Source organism: Puma concolor, chromosome C2 (genome assembly GCF_028749965.1).
Source record: "Puma concolor isolate L17-30 chromosome C2, mPumCon1.1.hap2, whole genome shotgun sequence".
NCBI classification, from domain to species: domain Eukaryota; kingdom Metazoa; phylum Chordata; class Mammalia; order Carnivora; family Felidae; genus Puma; species Puma concolor.
The window spans coordinates 91,425,867-91,441,426 of record NC_141675.1 but is presented as its reverse complement, the minus strand read 5'-3'; the positions used below and the strand labels follow the sequence as shown (position 1 = coordinate 91,441,426).

Below are 15,560 nucleotides of genomic sequence, written 5' to 3'. Positions count from 1 at the left end.
TCTTAGCCAGTATCCCTTAAACTTTATTTTCTCTAATTTCCTTATGTTAAACCTTCACACTCTATTTCCTATGTCTCTTACTCTCTTTTCTGAATTGTCTATGCTTCTGCCTTTCTCTCCTTCAGGCTGGATGTTTTATCTAGCCTTTCTTCAACTCACTATTTCAGTTTTCAGCTCTAATATTCTGTTAAACACATCTATGAGTTGTTCATTTCAGTTATTATATTTTTAAGTTACAAAGTTTTTATTTGATTTTTTTTTTGTGGTTTCCAAGTGTCTGTAAAGTGCTTGATCTTTTACTTTTTCAAATTATTAAAAATAGTTGCTTAAAATCTCATCATTCCTTGATCTGGATCCCCTGTGGGTCTTTTTTTATTTGTGGTATTCATTTATGTTTTTTTATCTCCTTATGTGTTCCTTTATTTTTGACTGAGTGCCAGACATAGTATATGAAAAGTTATAGAGATCATTTAAGCTTCAAGGTGATGTTATTTAACCTCAGAAACAACTTATGTTTTCTCTACAGGAGTGTAAGGATCATTTAATCCAGCCTCAAGAATTGAGATAATTTAAAGCTGGGCTTCTGTCCCACAGAATACTGTTCTATTTCCAGTGCACAGTACTCTTAGATACAGCCTTTCAAAGTTACCATCTAAAGGCTAGGGTTTTTATAAGGCCACCCACACCACAACAGGCCCCACACTCACAGTTTTTTCTTTCCTAAGTCAGCAGGCTATTGATAACTGTCAGCCCCTTAGCTACCTTTTCTGAAATCAGGTACCCCAAAGGAAACCAGGCTTATCTTTCTGGGTTTCCTTCCCATTTTACATCATGGTTCCATAATTCTGGATTACCTTCTGGGCCCTCTGATGCCATCAAATAGATTTTCCCCTGGATTTTCTAGTTTTCAACCAGAATCTCAATCCAGATTACCTAGTGTACCTTCACCAGAAGAGTCTTCCTTTAGTTTTCTAACTTATTTTTCTGGATGTCAGGTGTTCCAGGCATGCTCAATTCCAAAGAAAGAAAAGTGTAGCACCCATTTGAATGATTCTGATTTTGCAGATCTTATGCTTCACATTATAAATCCTGAGAAGCCCTTTCAAGTATCTCTGTCTGTATAAACTCTGAGAGGTAGAGAGACCAAGAATTACACCAGGTGTTAAATGAAATGAAATTTAAAATTAAATGAAAGCAAAAAAAAAAAAATTAAAGAAAAAAATTTTAATTAATTAGTGGGTAGAATGTTATTAACTAAAGCAAATGTCATGAACAAAGGAAGCAGTAAAGCACAAAAGCCTTACCTAAAAGGACCGGGATTAGTACAGTCAGATGCACAGTGGTTCTTAGCCTAACACAGAGCCCCACTCAGCAAGGGGATAGATGGAAATGTTTGGGAGGCCCAATGGCAGTAAGTGGGCCTTAGACAATGGATGTTAAATGCTCTGCAATGAGAGGGGCAGTTCTGCAGAACAGAGAATTCTCTTGCCCCAAATGCCAATGATATGAAAAAAAAAAATGTAGAGATAAATTAAGCTTCAGGCTGTTCTCTTTCTCCAGAGAGTACTTATCTTTGCTCTGGCACCAAACACTGTTAAGTAATTGTATTACTTAGAGTAGGCTAAGCTGCTATGAGAAGTAGAATCCCAGAATCCTGAAGCTTAAGAAATTTATTTCTCATTTACATAGCAATCTAGGACAGTTTGCATAATAACCTAGGACAATTGTGCACAGTTTGGATAACTTCCTCACACTGATTTAGAGACCTAGGTTGCTTCTTTCCACTTTGCAACAGTCTTACCTTCTTTTTTTTTTTAATTTTTTTTTTTTAACGTTTTATTTATTTTTGAGACAGGGAGAGACAGAGCATGAACAGGGGAGGGTCAGAGAGGGAGACACAGAATCTGAAACAGGCTCCAGGCTCTGAGCTGTCAGCACAGAGCCTGATGCGGGGCTCGAACTCACGGACCGCGAGATCATGACCTGAGCCGAAGTCAGCCACTTAACCGACTGAGCCACCCAGGTGCCCCCGACAGTCTTATCTTCTAAGACCTTGTTGTTGTATGCATCAGTTAGGCGGGTGACTACATTCAGAATCCAGCTGTCAAAAAGGGAAAGAAAGCATGGAGGAGGCATACAGCTGTCCTCCAGATTCTACCCTACAGGTGGCACACCTTAATTCTGCCCACTTCATTAGGAACTTAGTCACCTAGTCATATGTAATTGAATGGGAGCTGGGACATATAATCCAGCTAAGTGTCCAGGTAGAAGATCACATATTTTGGTAAACAGGTATAATGAAAAATACAACTGGGAAAATAATAAAAGGTAGAAGTTAGTTGGGCATCTCTCAGTGCCAGGTCAAGCTTGGACTTGACCCTGTAGCCACAGTGAAAGCTTGTAACTATTTCTGAGCAGGAAAGTGGGATAGTTAGGATAATTATTCTGGCAATAGTGGGCAGAACAGGTTGTGGAGACCATTTAAGAAGCTATTATAGCAGTCCAGAAGTAAGAACTAAGGTAATAAGCAAGCATGGTGACCGTGGAGAGGGAACAAGGAGACAAAATGCACTGATATCGTTAGGGACAAATGGAATTCCAGTGGTAACCTCTAACATGTATTGAACATTTTACACATATTAGTTTATTTAAGTCTCAAAAAAATAAAAATCTCGTTATCCTTATTTTAATAATGAGGAAACGGAGACCTACGGTATGAATTTGGATAGAAGCCAAGTAATAGCAGGAGTTAAAGATACATGAATGATGGGTAAATGTAGGCAGCATTTAGATTTCTCTGAGAAAGTTTGGCCATGAGGTGAGGAAAGAGTTAAGACATTAGCTAGATGGAGACGCATCATCAGGTAGTAATAACAGATAGTAATAACACATAGATAGTACTTCCTGTTTGCTGACCACTGATCTAAGTGTATGCACAGATTATCTCTTTTAGTTCATTTTATAGATAAGAAGACATAATCCATCCAGGGTCACAAAGCTAGTAAATGGCAGGGTTGGAAATGTTTTCCCAAGAGTGGAGTGAGCTCTGTATTTGAAACCCAGCTCCAGTTCTCTTTCAGTGGTCTCCCTACGTGCTCCATTCCACATTGCTCTTGCTCTCACTCTCTCTGTCTTCTGTGACCTCTTGATGCATCTTTAATTGTTGCCAGATGTTTTAGCACTTAATTATTTCCTAGTAGTGTCCTGTATATTGCCTATATTTAAGCTTCTTGAAGTCACTGACCATCTTCTGTCCTTTTCCTGTTTGTGATGCTGATTATTTTTTGGATTTAAACCTTCCAATAAAAACTTAAATAAGGATATATTTACTTAGATAAGTTGTATTAATTAGTCACACATGAATCCTTTCGTTTTATTCATTTTCTACATTTGTTGCCATTTAGCTGTTGATTATATTTGAATTATACGTGTATATATAATATATAAATATATTTACATATTGATGACAGAGGATCTTTATTTCTTGCCTTCTAAATTGCAACATGATAGTCTTATATTAAATGTGGCTGCCACTTTCTCCGCAGGTAGATGCTGGCTGGATTGGATTTTGGTCCATAGTTGGAGGCTGTGTTGTTGGAATAGCTATGGCAAGGTAAGAATATTTTACGTTAAACATGTGGGTGGGCCAAACCAAAAACAAAAAAAATGGCTCCTTTTGATAAGTGTTAAAATTCAGGGGAAAATAAAACAGGCAGAAGCCGGAAAGGGCACTTGTTCAGGCTACAAGAAAATTCACATGCAGTAAGAATTTGCTGCTGCAAGAAACATTCTCAGGAGTAGTCTGTCTTCAACTGTTTCCAGAGGATAGAAATGTGTTTCCAGTGTAATTAAGCTGCCTGTCTCCATATTATTGGAGAACAGAAGCTACAAATGGAGTCCAAAGAAAGGTAATACAGTAATAAAGGAAAATGGATTATTTATCGAGAATAGAAAAGAATTGAAAAGAATCATTTGTAAGAACATCTTTAGAACTTTACATGAAAAGGGAGTATCTGATTAGCAGATATTTATTTTTGGTCTTTTTTGGCAGGTACATCCCTGTATTTATCCCATTTTGATGAAAAGTGTCCATAAAGACTTCCAGTCATCAAACTCCCTTTGATCCTAACCCATTATGACAACACATTTTAAGAAGGAATCAGAGGAAGGAAAATGTCTTATTTTTTCTTAAAAAAAAAAAAAAGAAAGAAAGAAAGAACAGAAATGTCACTCATCCAGGTGACTGCCTATAAAACTATCCTTGGTGTTTCCAAAGAGATGAGTTATTCACTTCCCAAATTGTTTACCCTGTTTAATCAAAAACAAAATTAGGCAATCAACTTTACCAGAAAGAGAAGAATCTAATTACATATTTGGGGAGATCAAATAAGATATGTAAATCACCTCAATTTCTAAATACTTAAACATAATTGGCACAGGATAATATATCTAGACCTTACAGTTTGCATAGTGTTCCTGGGATAATGAAAGAATAAACTGACACTGATTTCTAAATCACCCTGAGGTTTTTATAAGTTAGGGAAATAAAAGAATAAAATCTAAAAGCTAAAGAAGAGGAATAGGAAGATAGCATTTGTAGGAAACCACTACACAAATACTGAAATACATTGACTTGTCACATTTGACAGAATCATATCTAATTTTTCTAATTAAATATCCAAGCCAATTATACTGAATCATCATTTCCCAAATCCTATTCTGAGCACTAGATAGGTCAAAGAGGAACTATTGTATAGCAGAAATGACATCTCACATGTACCTTTTGCTTTATTTTCTTTCTGTAAACCCTTAATTTTATCTATATAGAAATAGAGCTAGAAGGAAAAATGAGACTGAGGACATTTCTGTTTTTAATTCATTGAAATGCAAGATCTAAAAAATACGACCCTTACTCTGGATTGAAGTCAATTATAGCTATCTCCTAGGCCTAGAATCAATTTTAAAATTATGTTCATAACACCATTTTGGGGATCCCTAGAACAGAATCTCCTTATACACATTAGTGTTTGGGTGATTTTTTTTGTAATTATGTTGCTAAAGGCCACTACCAGGTGTAATAATTTTGATGGTATTAGCCCATTTGAAAGGACTAGGTCTACATAAATAGCAAATCACAGTGGTCAGTTTATTCTTATGTGACCTGGCCCTGTCAGCTCTCTCACTGTTCAACTTTATTCAGTTCTGATTATACCATAAAACTATTTTATTCTCTCATACTTTGCCATCTGCCTATCAGACAAGTATGTTCTTGCAGCATACCAAAACATAAAAAAGTGTTTGGTGGGCATGAAAACTGTTTTCGGAGTTTCTTGAGGGAAATTTCTATGAAGCTGTGGAACGTTTTCAGAGTACAAAAGAATTTTCTGCTGGTAAACTTTAATAGTTGAGAACAAACATAAGTCACTGGGCAAAGATGCATCCATGTTTTCCACCAAAAGATGGCATCAGCTGTCACAGAAAGCTATTTTAGTCCAGGCAATGCTTACAAACATGATTAACCTTATCATGTCAAATAAGCACAAAAGATAGTATTGAAAATATTAAGAAGGACAGTAATATAATTACAATAAAAATTAAAATCAACTTTAAAACTTCAAAGTAGAAAAAACACAGTAAATGTTATATTTGGGATGAGATCAGTTTTTCTGCAGCAGGAACAATTCTGAAGGCCTGAGTACGCTGCATGTAGGCACAGCCAGAGGATTGTGCCTGTAAATTAGCAGATGAGGAAAAGTTAATTGGCAAATGGAAAAGTTGTGGGTCATAACTAAACAATAAGCATCTCTACCATTTGCCTTTTAATTTCATGTTAATTCATAAAAAAGCAGAAATTTTGAGAACTTAAAATGCCCTGAAACATAAGCCACAACCTTTGTAGGACAGTAGTCATTACTCCAGAGCTACATTCTTGCTCTCCTGGAGCTTACTAATAGGGAAGACAAAAAGTAAATGCAAAAACAAAAGAAATGCCAATAGAGATCAATGCTGTGAAGAAAATAGAGTGTGGAGATGGGATGGTGAGGGCTTCTTTCATGAGCAGGGAGAGCTTTATTGAACGGAGACCTGAATGACCAGAGTAAGCTAGAGAAAGTCACATGAAGAATGAGGGTACCAGCATTCCTGGCAAACAGGACAAATACCAAAGGTACATATTGCTATGGGCAACAACCCTAGCTTGTATGAGAAACAAAAACACGGCTGTCCAACTGGAGAATAGTAAGGCAGAGGGAGAGCGGAGGCACAGACCAGATCATATAGGACCCCGGTGGCTCTGTGGGTAAGCATTTGGATTCTCTGAGTTTGAATTTTGGGAGAGCCATGTTTGCAAGTTGATGTCAGCAAGTTAGCCTGTTTTCTAAAACTAGGATAATATAATGCTCATTATAGGATGTTTGGAAATTATAGAAATATATAAAGAAAGTAAAAGTAGCATTTAAAAAACACAGAATCCATCCTGTAAGTTACAGACCTTGAACAGAGATCACATTTTGTATGTTTTGTAAGAGAAAAAAATATTTGCCACGATACATGCAAAATGTGCTAGTTAAAAAAGGTTTTTTTACTTGCTTTAAAAAGAACTCCTAGAAATTTTTTCAAGAAATTATTGCTTAATGAAAGTGTGTCATTGATTTAAACAGTATTTTAAAAATCCAAGTAGAATTATAATAGAACATTGTTTCTTTTCAGGTTTGCAGATTTTATCAGGGGTATGCTGAAACTAATTCTTCTCCTCCTGTTTTCTGGGGCTACACTGTCATCCACGTGGTTCACCCTGACCTGTTTGAACAGCATCACACACCTGCCTTTAACCACAGGTGAACACAGACTATTTTGAACTTTGAATAGATATTTTCAGATCACAAAAATATATAAACCCAGACAGTAGGAATTTTCCTTGTTAGAGATATAACGGAAATATAATAATAATTACTATAAAACTATAAAAATTCTAAAACTAATAAATATACAAAAAGGTCTCCCACGTCCAGACATCAGACTATCTTCCCATCTAAAAAGAGTCCAAGAATAACTAAAAATATTTTCATTGGTATTTTCACATGGAAAAGAAATGTAATCCTTAGCCTAAACTCATATAGCATGGAAAAGCCTATATTCTTTTAAAATTCATATCAGAGCATAATACAGAAATTTTTATCTTCTTTATAGCCATTACATCATTAAGCAGTAAGGAAAATGAACAGAGGCAAAAAGCTATGATGTTTGAAGTATATACCAGTAAAATTCTTTCTACACCTATAGGTTATTCAGTCTTCGTACACTATCAATACAAAACAAAACTTACTAGAAAATACCTTTAGGAAGTATATTACAGACAGCTTATTCAGCTCATCTAATTGACCTGAAATATTTAATTTTTTTTTAATGTTTATTTATTTTTGAGACAGAGAGAAGCAGAGCATGAATGGGGAAAGAGGGTCAGAGAGAGAGGGAGACACAGAATACAAAGCAGGCTCCAGGTTCTGAGCTGTCAGCACAGAGCCCAATGAGGGGCTCGAACTTACGGACCCTGAGATCATGACCTGAGCCGAAGTTGGACGCTTAACTGACTGAGCCACCCAGGTGCCCCTGACCTGAAATATTTATAGTTGCTATTGCATTTTTTTTTGTTTTATTTTAGAGAGAGCATGATCAGGGGAGAGGGGCGGCGGGGGGGGGGGGGGGGGGGATGGTTAGGAGAGAGAGAGAGAGAGAGAGAGAGGAATGAATCTTAAGCAGGCTCCATGCTCAGCACAGAACCCGACTTGGGGCTTGATCCCATGACCTGGGATTATGACCTGAGCTGAAACTGAGAGTCAAATACTCAACCAACTGAGCCACCCAGGTGCCCCGCTATTGTGTTGTTATCAATACTGTCATTTGGGGTTCTATATTAGTTTACCATGGCCACTATAACAAGTTATCACAAATACAGTGGCTTAAAACAACACCAGGTTATTTTCTTACATTTCTGTAAGTTAGAAGTCCAATGTGGGTCTCACTAGGCTAAAGTCAAAGTGTGGGCAAACTCTAGACAAGGGAAGAATACACTATCTTGCCTTTTCTGACTTCCAGAGGTCACCCAGATTCCTGGATTCCCTTCCTCCATCTTTAAAGCCTGCCATGGGTCAAGTCCTTCTCACACAGCATTACCCGCGCCTTTCTTCCAAGTCACATCTTCCTCTGAGGTCTAATCCTCTGCTCTTTTCTCTACTTTTAAGGATCCCTGTGATTATACTGAACCCACCCAGATAATTCAGGATAAGCTCTCAATTTTAAGGTCAACTGATTAGTAACCTTAATTCCATCTGCAGCCTTAATTGTATACGGACAAAAGGAACATTTCTCTAATGGAGTCCCCATGAAATACGCATGCCATTGGTCAATAGGCCCCAATAGAGCCACTTCAGACTCTTGTTAACTCTTACCCATACAAGTGCTTATTACAGCAAATAATCCTACAATTTTATAGCCTACTTTGTAACAAAGAATCCTATATTCTACCTTTATAACAAATAATCCCATAATAAACACATAATCCAGTAGGTGGCTATTACTTACAAATGGAATAAAAAATCTGCATCTTGAGCAATCTTTTATTAAGAAAAAAAAAAAAAAGTAAGTGGGGATGCCTTGGTGGTTCAGTCGGTTAAGTGTCTGACTCCTGGTTTCCTCTCAAGTTATGATCTCACTGTTCATGAGTTCGGGCCCCATATTGGACTCTGTGCACTAGCACAGAGCCTGCTTGGGATTCTGTCTCTCCCTCTCTCTCTGCCCTTCCCCCACTCAACTCTCTCTGTCTCTTAAAATAAATAAACTTCAAAAAAATTTTAAAAAGGAAGAAACAATAACAGAGCCCTCATGGTCTATAAAATAATATGTCATAGTATCCCAATTTGGATTTCAGTGCTCTGTTATAAAAGGACCAGCAATTTATATATCAAAGGTACCAAATTTTTCAAAGACAGCCTTTGAACTCACAACCCTGCAATCAAGACCTGCGCTGAGATAGAGAGTCAGATGCTTGCTTAATGGACTGAGCCACCCCGGCACTCCAAAGACAGCCTTTATTTTGGAGTTCCTACCACTTCTACAGTGACACTTTTATAGGTTGCCCTATATCCACGACTACCAAACTACACCAGGCCAGCTTCCCTGGAGTTCCACAGCAAACTCAAAAGGGCAATGTGGGTTATTTTAAATTTCTGCAGTCAAATGCTCTACCCCTGAGCTATACCCCCTAAATTTCTGAAGGAAACACAGAGATATTCCACATCTGTCAGACACTTTGTGAACCTCTAGTTCAAGAGAGTTCCCAGTTTTGTCATTAGATCTTACTACATTCTTTTCGATGACATCACATCTCTGCGAAGTTAGGTTTCCTGCAGCTGCTGTGATAAAAAGCAAGTGCTGCACAAAAATCAGGACCAGGAAATGAGGGTGTCGATCTGATTGTAAGAGTTGATCCCAAGATTTGAGAAGGCATGCATTGCCCATCAGATGCACGCATCTCATTAGTAAGCAATTGTGGTTGAGATATACATATATATATATATATACACACACATATATATATATATGTATGTATATATAATATATGTTAAATTGTTTGGACCTAACTATGTAATTAACAGAATTGTTAGCTATTTCTTTTGGCCTTGGGGCACCATGAAAAAATTACTAAGGCACTAAGGGTGCTGCAAAGGAAGGTTTGGAAATCTCTGTTTTGTACCATCCTGCCAGGTATCCTTAACTTTAATTTTTATTGCTTTGCCTATAAAGCCCAGTTGTCCAGAGTAATAAGTTTTGGATACTGTGCACTTTTTTTATACTAACATACCTACATTAGGTTTTTGAGCAATTTTGGCAAGTATTTTGGGCCAGAATTTTTTGTTTTATTTTATTCTGGTATAATTTCATAATTTAGCAATTGCACAACATTCCGGTAGAATAGTTTTAGTTTACAACTCCTCATATAACATTACACTCAGATTTTTGTATGTATCTATTAGATTTTATAAGAACAAAGTTGTGAGTACATAATGAACACGTTTTTCCCTTGAATTAAGTGTAGAATATTCATTATAAGATATTGCATTCATTAAATTTTATGTGTTTTCTATTTAACATGATGAATTAACAGTTTTATCTCTGGGTGGTGGCAGTAAGAATGTTTCTTTTATTGCCTTCTTTTTTGTCTAGATTTGTAATAATGAGCATTTTTTTACTTTTATAATCAGAAAAAAGAAAGTATATATTTGAAAACTATACATCTTTTTAAATCTTAAGGGAAAATTGATATTATTAACCTTGGTCAGGACTATGGTTTTCCCATCTGTCCTTGAAAACAATTATGTTGGACAGAAAGGAAAGCAGAATTCTAAATTAAATCAAAGCCAGAATTGAAAGGTTGAGTTTGTGTGGCCATCTTAACAACTGAATTTATAAATTCTACTGTTGTTTTCAATTGCAAGTGAGTTTTTGAATGTCACTTAGAAACTCCTGAAAGAAAGAAACTCCTGAAAGATGCGTTTTTAAATTAAAAGCACACTGTTGAAACCTAGACTTTTCAGTCCTTCTCTGAATGATCATAGTGGGATTTTTTTTTCTTTCCTGATACCATTTAATAGTTACTTGAATGTGTGTCTTATCTCCCCTACCAATCACAAAATCTGGAGCATAGACTCGTGCCTTATAAATTCTGACACCCAACTCCCAACCCACTACCTAGCCCTAGATCCTGACTAATGAGTGAATGAGTGAGTGAGTGAATGAAGTGTACATTACCTCCATTTTTTTAAGTTTATTTATTTATTTTGAGAGAGTGGGGGAGGGGCAGAGATAGAGAATCCCAAGTAGGCTCCATACTGTCACTGTGGAGCCCCATGTGGGGCTCGATATCACACTTATCATGACCTGAGCCAGAATCAAGAGGTGGACCCTTAACCTACTGAGCCAACCAGGCACCCCACCTGCATTTTGAATCTCAGTAGATATGACTTATTGCAAATAATAGCAACTGTGGCCACTCTTTGTTATTCAGCACTAGCTGCAGAAAGGCAAAAGGGCACATTTTAGTGGAACAATGGAGAATTTGAATAAATCTGTCACAGATACTCTTACTGCCTTTGTAAAAATCTGACCTAATTCCTTCTAAGTAAAAGAGGTTTCATGAAAGGGAACTTACTACAAAATCTAATTATAGACACATCTAGACCTTTAGACTGATATTTAAAGCCAGTAATGGCAAATTCGTATTTCTTTTTTACCAGAGTCATTATTCTATTTTTAATGTGGAAAATATCTAGTCTTTTTACCATTTCCAGTAAATTTAGTATTCCTTTTGTTACTTTTAAATAACAGAGGACTCTACATGAAAAGTGTGAAAATATATGCATTGATTGTAATTACTGACTTAATAAATTAAAAGCTAGTTAATTTTGTTCAAGCCATGTTTAAAAGTGCTGTTACTGCTAAAACCTTCTGTTGCAATATTTTGTGGTCCACTGATCTTGATACTATTGTTGCCATCTCTATAGAAGAAAAACTGAATCATTCCATTCTATCTAAAGGTGCATTTTTTTTTAATGTTTATTTATTTATGTTGTGAGAGAGAGAGCAATCAAAAGGTGGGGAAGAGGCAGAGAGAAAAGGAGAAAGACAATCCCAAGCAGGCTCCACACTGTCAGTGCAGAGCTTGACGTGGGGCTCAATCTCAGAACCCTGGGATCACGACCTGAGCCAAAATCAAGAGTTGGTGGCTTAACTGACTGAGCCACCGAGGTGCCCCATAAAAGTGCACCATTTTGATACGTGTACTTGCATATATACATCCCCTTGGAAGCTATCAGCAGTATGCTTTTATTTCCTTAAGGAGACTCAGTATTTATAATTGTGTTATATGTTTATTAATTGAAGTATCTTCAACAGGGCAAATAAATAAATTCATGACTAGATAATGTGAGTTTCAAAATCTTGAAGCTTATTCTATATACAAAGTTATGAAAATGCATTTCACCTTATCTGAAAAGTAGATATCTAGCCCCGTTTGCCACAATTCACACAGTCATTTTTCACTGAACAGATAAATGCTTTGAAAACGGCATTTTGAAAAATGTTAGCACTTTGGTGTTGAGTTTACTGAAACAATATAATTTGAGTTTTAGCAGAAGTGGCCTTGGGAGGTTCTTTATCTAATTCAAGTTACTGGAAGGCCTCAGTGGCGAAGTCAGACATAGATAGTGAGTGGGGAGTAAGGGGGAAAGATAAGCTAGACACGAGCCCCTTGACAATGATAGGTGACTACAAGCTGACTTCAAGTGGTATTTGAAGAAAGAAAATATACTCGGTTGTATTGAAAGGCATGTGACATGTATAGGCTAGAGAGTGATCCTCTTAATATATTTTCATATATCTTGCTTTTATTAAGATAATTATGTCCCACTTTAACAGCATGCAAAGAAATAAAAACATACATTTACCCCAAAATGGAGGGGAAATGAGAAAACTCAGAAAGGGATGATGAGCATGATTATAATATGCACACTTTTAAGGAAATTAGGGATTTTCACGAAAGGTAGGTAAGTGACTTAATTATTCTTTCCAACTTTATGAACTAGAAGTGACTGTTACTCATGTTCATGACTCTGTGATCAAGAAGGAAAAAAACAGAAGGTGGATTAAAGGAAGAAAATGGATTTGTGAAAAATCTTAAATTAAGAGCCATGATATGCTGATAGGACCTATTGAGCAAGATACTATAATGTTTATCCATGGAGATTTTCAAGAAGAGAATTGAGTCTGTAAACAGACTCTGTTTCTGAAAGATAGAGGGCTTGACCAGGTGATCAGTGTTCCGTGATGCAACTGTGCATTGCCTTCTATAGAACCATAAGTAGTTCTTTGGGAACTTAAAAGTTACTGATAAACCTATACCTGTACTACCTGATATAGTACAACCAATCTCTACCCTGGGCCCACTATTTCAAAGGGTTATTAGTTGTGCTTCATTTCTGCAAGATAACTACTTTGCCTTCCACCGTAAGAGACTCTAAACATAACTGTCAGCCTTTATAGGACTAACCATGCCAACAAAGAGGCTAAACAAGGGACACAAATAAAATAATAACATAAATAAAGTCATTGCTATTAATGAATATTGCAGCAAAATATGCCCTATACTTTTTTGAAACCACGGTTTCATGTACTGCATGTTTTAATCAGTGGCAGATCATGAAGACCACAACAATCATTTTTAGGAAGAAAATCTGAGGCTGAGAAGAGAGGCACAGCTCAACAATATAGAAATGTTATGTCAGTGTGTGTGTACATATGTATGTGTGTATCCCATATATTCAACACACCTAAAACCCATGAACAAACATATTGTGAATGTTTACTGTTTCTCTTTACACATGTGTCTTTATTTCCTGAAGGAGTATTTTCAAATGCAATATCAAGGTTAATTTAGATTGTAGAAATATTTTTAATAAAGGTTTAATCTAATAATTCCCAGGTAGCTTTCCTAACTTTATCATAAAATAAAATTTAGTCAGTATGCATAATCATAAAATTTATCCAATAAAGTACATTAATAAGCCAACTCTTTAGGGAAATTTCTTGATTCTAATCTTTAAAAATTTTCATGATAAAAATTTATTGTACTTATTTTATAATCTTATTTCTTATTTATAATACTTCCTAATAAAACTGGAAAGAAATTCTGTATTATTCATATCTACTGAGAAGCACCTATGAAAGTTTTAGTTTTAGTTAGGCTCTCTACCTAAATTTATTTGTTATTGATCTGCTTAAATGAACCTCAGTTATCATCTGGTATAACTTATCATTCAATAAGTGAGTCTCTTCGCTTACAATCCAGAGATATGCCCATCTCACTGCAACTGGAATCCCGCCTGGATGAGGAAGCCATTCCCTGTCCCATTGTTTATCAGCTCTGGGTCCTGGGAAATTCTTCCTCCTATGGAGAGAGCTGATTTGGAGCAACACAGCCCACAGGGCAGGTCAGCTCCCTCCCTCTTCCACTGACACCCTCAAAACATTGTACCTGTCTTGTCTGGCCTTAGCCTTAATCTAAGCATCCACCAGTTCTCACAAGCTGCCCTCATCAAACATGGATTCCCAGCACTGACCACCACAATCGGTCTCTTCTAAACCTACCATACTTTGTCAGGGTTTTCCTTAAAACCTATTGCTAATAGATTTCAGCCCACTTTTCCTGCTGTACTCAGCACCTGATAGTGGGGGCTATTGCTTCTCATGGTTAGACATAGCTTTTTTTTTTTTTTTTTTTAAGAAAAAAGAATGAAGTATAATTATTTTCTTCACACTGTGCATATAAATGGCTACTAAGCCAATAGCTGTCGATCATATTCCTTTAGGTTAGGAGTCATTTGAGGATACGGTGTGTCCTATTTATTGTTCCAACATAGTGGCTTACAAAAAATAGGTGCCTGATAAATGGTTTTGAAAAAAGGCTTATGTTTTCCCTATTAAATACCTAAACAATAATTTTTGAACCCATTTTACATGTATCATGATTAAGGTTCATCTTCTTTGTAACTTTTTGGGTTTTTTATTTTGTCATCTAGCTTATTTATGTTCAGTCACTTCGAGCTTTTAGTGCTGAACACAGATTGGGGAAGCATGCTTTTTGTGTGAATACGATTGAATAAAGGAAATACCAAGTCTTGTTTGGGGTTTTGGGGGTTTTTGTTTTGTTTTGTTTTGTTTTGTTTTGTTTTGTTTTTCAGTCTGACACAGTGGCTTCATGCTAGATTCTGTACACCTTAATTATATTATTTTTAGCAAAGCTAATTTACATTGTTTCCAAATAAGTCATTTTGACTTCCAGAACTTTCGTCACTTCATCTGTAAAATGCTTTACCTGCTTCAAAGGGTCGATAAGGTGATCAAATATAATATATTTGAAAACAGCTTTAAAAATGCCTTAAAAATTATGTAAACCCAAGATTGAAAATTGTTTTGTTATTAATGATATCTTAAGAATCTCATTAAATGGTTGGAGCACCAGGGTGGCTTAGTCAGTTAAGCGTCCGACTTTGGCTCAGGTCATAATCTTACCGTTCGTGAGTTCAAACCCCAGGTCGGGCTCTGTGCTGACAGCTCAGAGCCTGGAGCTTACTTCGGATTCTGTGTCTTCCTCTCTCTCTCTGCCCCTCCCCTGCTCGCACTCTATCTCTCTCTCTCAAAAATAAATATAATAATAATGAAAAAAAGAATCTCATTAAATGTTGAATGGGAATAGTTCTTACCTGAAATTTTGTGATTTATTTTATGACACCTAAGGTTTGAGTGTTTGGGTTACTAAAAATGTATTTATACGTAGTTTTATGTCCCTAAGGTTAACTGACTTGGTTTGCCATTGGGAGCAGGAGTGGGGGAGGTAGTAGTTTCAGGGTTATGATCCAATTTGTGTTCTTGAAATACATCCATTGTAACTGTATTCTGTGTTGCACAGGACTTTGTTTTTTGCAGTTTGAATTGTGGGCCTGTGAAAT

The 15,560-nt window shown here is 36.4% G+C and overlaps 1 protein-coding gene across 1 annotated transcript in view; it reads left to right on the top strand.

The window, feature by feature from the left end:
- SLC49A4 (solute carrier family 49 member 4) overlaps positions 1 to 15,560 on the top strand; it is a 94,945-nt gene that overhangs the window by 55,269 nt on the left and 24,116 nt on the right. The window contains exons 6-7 of the mRNA XM_025914012.2: positions 3,546 to 3,613; positions 6,709 to 6,836. Of these exons, the coding sequence (XP_025769797.1) occupies positions 3,546 to 3,613; positions 6,709 to 6,836 (196 nt within the window). The remainder of the gene's footprint in view (positions 1 to 3,545; positions 3,614 to 6,708; positions 6,837 to 15,560) is intronic.